Consider the following 3,889-nt stretch of genomic DNA (forward strand, 5'->3'; position numbering starts at 1 on the left):
AACACAATCGGGCAAATTATTCAGGTGTTTCTTTTTTTATCAAGCCTGAATGACACTTTCTTTCAATTTCATTCGGTGGGATTATATTTGCTATATTTGATCTAAATATCTAGACAGGTATATCATGTTTTATTAGCTGGCTTGTACGGATTTATTGGTTTAACACAAGAGAAACAGCCGTCAGACGCATTAAAATGTGCCCGTAGTTTCTTCTTCTGTAGACGCTGGGGAGGACATTATTTTGAAAATTTCTTTTTACCGGAACTCGGGATTCTTTTCATTGCTACCTTAACAGTTGCGAGGGAGACTTGAGCCAAAGAGGGGAGAAAAAAAGTCAGTCTGCATTTTTCTCCAACACGAAGCCTGAAAGAGAGCAGATTTCTGGAGCACGACATCAGTTTATTTCCACAGGAACTGCTGCTAAAGCTGCTGATACACAAGGGAGAAATTTACAGCAAGTTCCTTTGGACAAAGTTGTCTTCAACTTGGGAAGATGAGTTTTTGCAAGACGTGGTTTGTTGCATTCCTGCTGCCTCTGCTGGTAACAGCCCAGTACCACGGGGACAATGGAATTGTCCCGGATCATGGATTTTGTCAGCAGATTTCAATTCCCCTGTGCACGGATATAGCGTATAACCAGACCATCATGCCTAATTTAGTCGGTCATTACAACCAGGAGGACGCGGGGCTTGAGGTACACCAGTTCTATCCTTTAGTAAAGGTGCAGTGCTCCCCGGAGCTGAAATTCTTTCTGTGTTCCATGTATGCGCCCGTGTGCACGGTTCTGGAGAAAGCAATTCCTCCGTGCAGGTCAATCTGTGAGAGAGCTAAGCAGGGCTGCGAGGCTCTCATGAACAAGTTTGGCTTTCAGTGGCCGGAGCCGCTCCGCTGTGAAAACTTTCCTGTGCAGGGAGATGAGCAAATCTGTGTGGGACAGAACGACTCCACCGCCGCCACCGTACCGCCCATTCTGCCTGGCCCCGGTACCAGCGACTTGCCCTTTCCTGGCAATGGTCCTTTCCGATGCCCTCCTGCTCTGAAAGTGCCCCCACATCTAAATTATAAGTTTTTGGATGAGAAGGATTGCGCAGCCCCCTGTGAGCCATCAAGAAGAGGCGGCAGCATGTTTTTCACTGACAAAGAGATTCATTTTTCACGCGTATGGATTCTTGTATGGTCTGTCCTCTGCTGTGCGTCCACGTTATTCACCGTCACCACATATTTGGTGGATATGCAGCGTTTTAGGTACCCCGAGAGACCCATCATCTTTCTATCAGGCTGCTACACTATGGTTTCCATAGCTTACATAGCTGGGTACTTCCTGGGGGACGCTGTGGTGTGTAACGAAGGTTTCACCCCAGAAAACTATAAAACTCTTGTCCAAGGCACCAAAAAGGAAGGCTGCACTATCCTCTTCATGATGCTGTATTTTTTCAGCATGGCCAGCTCGATCTGGTGGGTCATCCTGTCCCTCACCTGGTTCCTGGCAGCAGGTATGAAGTGGGGCCACGAAGCTATTGAGGCCAACTCCCAGTATTTTCACCTGGCAGCCTGGGCAGTGCCAGCTGTTAAGACCATTAGCATCCTGGCCATGGGGCAGATCGAAGGCGACGTGCTCAGTGGCGTCTGCTTCGTCAGCCTCAGCAACCTGGACCCTCTTAGAGGGTTTGTGCTGGCCCCTCTCTTCATCTATCTCTTCATCGGGACCTCCTTTTTGCTGGCCGGCTTCGTGTCGCTGTTCCGAATCCGCACCATCATGAAGCACGACGGCACTAAGACGGAGAAGCTGGAGCGGCTCATGGTGCGGATCGGGGTGTTCAGCGTTCTCTACACCGTGCCCGCCACCATCGTCATCGCCTGCTTCTTCTATGAGCAGGCCTTCCGCGCACACTGGGAGCGGAGCTGGTTCAGCCATAACTGCAGGGCCTTTGACATTCCCTGCCCAACTCAAACCGGGCCCCGAATGACTCCAGACTTCACCGTCTACATGATCAAGTATCTGATGACTCTGATAGTGGGTATCACCTCTGGTTTCTGGATCTGGTCCGGGAAGACTTTACATTCTTGGCATAAGTTTTACACGAGGCTGACGTACGGGAAACACGGCGAGACCACTGTGTAGTGAGAAAGACTGCTGGGACTAATCTGTGCGATCCTGCCCGTTATCGTGTAATAGGTGAGTAGCACAGGCAGCAGCAGCGGATGTTCTTTCAGCATTTGTATTCGCCTCGGCTTTAAAACTACATTCAAACGTCAAACAGAAGGTCAGGTCTTGGCAAAAGGTCAAGCAGGATCAGCCAAAACTGAAACTGGCTGAAGAGATGAGACGTACGGTGAGAACACCTTCTGCTAAACGCTCCTCTCCTTTACGACTCCTCTGAAAGGAAGAGAGGATCCTGCAGCCAAGAGCCTACAGCGTCGGTCCACAGAAAACAGCAGTTAATTCTCCTTGTCACGAGTCAATGTGTAAATAGGTTTTGTAAAAACATGAAATTATATATATTTGTATTTAAAGACAATAGAGACCTTTTCTTATCCTCCAGTGTATTGGCTTTACCTTTGCATTGTAAACATGCCATTTAATGTAGATCTAGTTTTTAACGTGCTGGTTACAATGTTTAATTCCATTTTTCTGAATTAAAATAGTCTCCACGTTTCACTTTTGTTTCTCTGGAGGTCAAAGAAGCCTTTTCATTACGCTACAGGTAGAGTACCTTGAAACCAAAAATTCCATATGAATTCTTTTGTTCACCATTTTTCTACTATTAAATGACATTCCGACAGATTATGTAAGTTGAGCAGTGTTTTCTGAAGCGGTTGCGTGCGATGCCGCCTCGAACCATCCGTGGTTGCAGGCTGGCTGCTGAATGTCAAGGATTGCTGCTAATGGGAGTTTTGTACGAGCTAAGAAATTTCACACGATTGAAGTCCTCAAGGAAAACACACGTTCCTTTCCACCGGTTTCAATGTGTTTCAGGATGTTGGGTTTTTAGAAGGAAGAAATTTTCCCCTTTAAAATGCTAACTAAAAATATACTATTAGATAAACAGTAAAGGCGTGTGCGTGTGTGTGTGTGTGTGTGTGTGTGTGCTGAAGGCAAAACAAGAGTGTTTGTCTTTGCTGTAAAGTTTCTTCATAGGGACCGCTGCGCTCGGCACAAGCTGGAATCCCCCCTAGCCATGCCTCGCTGAAATTGAATCTTTTCTGCAGTGATGTCAAGCAAATGGGTGTGTAAGGGGGGGGGGGGGGGGGGGGGGGGGGGGGGGGGAATTGATCCTCCTGCCTCACAGCAGAGGATCTGGGCCTGAATCAGGCATTTCTTTTAGGATTTGCACGCACATAGGGAACAATAACGCCATGGCCCAGTTTAGCGTGAGGAGGCCGCCATGGGTGTGAGGGTAGGGATGAGCGGAGGAGAGGGACCTCTCTTACCTCACGACCTGTTGGACAAGTTCGGTTTTGTCTTTCATGCCTTTATCTGTGCTGGAATAAAGGAAGGTTGTAATAACAGACAGGCAAGCATGATTAAAGGTAGAAACAGATACTCAGATGGGGGACCATAAATCTACCCCTCCTCTCTCTCTCTCTCTCTCTGGCTTCACCCTCCTTGCTTCTCTCTGCCCAAATGAATGGGGGGAATGTGAGTGAGTCAGTGGAGCGGTGCCGGGCCTTTGCCTAGTGACAGACAGTCTCCTGTGTGCTGCTCACATCAAAGCGCTGCTGAAACCTGACTAGCTCCTTGTAAACAGCGCTGCCGGGCCCGAAGGCCCACTTCCTGCGCTTAACTCATCTTAATGGCTGGCTTGTTTGGCTTTGCACTGAAGCAGAGCGACGAAGAAAGAGTGAGAAAATGAAGACAGGGAGCACGGGGTGGAGTGTCTGTGGTCAA

At 48.3% G+C, this 3,889-nt stretch overlaps 1 protein-coding gene across 1 annotated transcript; it reads left to right on the forward strand.

Annotated features, from left to right (window-relative positions):
- The first annotated feature begins 248 nt into the window (after window positions 1–248).
- On the forward strand, window positions 249–2,781 carry fzd2 (frizzled class receptor 2). Its single transcript, XM_011604157.2, has one exon. It carries the CDS (start codon window positions 494–496, stop codon window positions 2,120–2,122), a length of 1,629 nt encoding a protein of 542 aa, XP_011602459.2. The 5' UTR covers window positions 249–493; the 3' UTR covers window positions 2,123–2,781.
- Window positions 2,782–3,889: the final 1,108 nt, after the last annotated feature.

Source organism: Takifugu rubripes, chromosome 5 (genome assembly GCF_901000725.2).
Source record: "Takifugu rubripes chromosome 5, fTakRub1.2, whole genome shotgun sequence".
Lineage (NCBI taxonomy): Eukaryota > Metazoa > Chordata > Actinopteri > Tetraodontiformes > Tetraodontidae > Takifugu > Takifugu rubripes.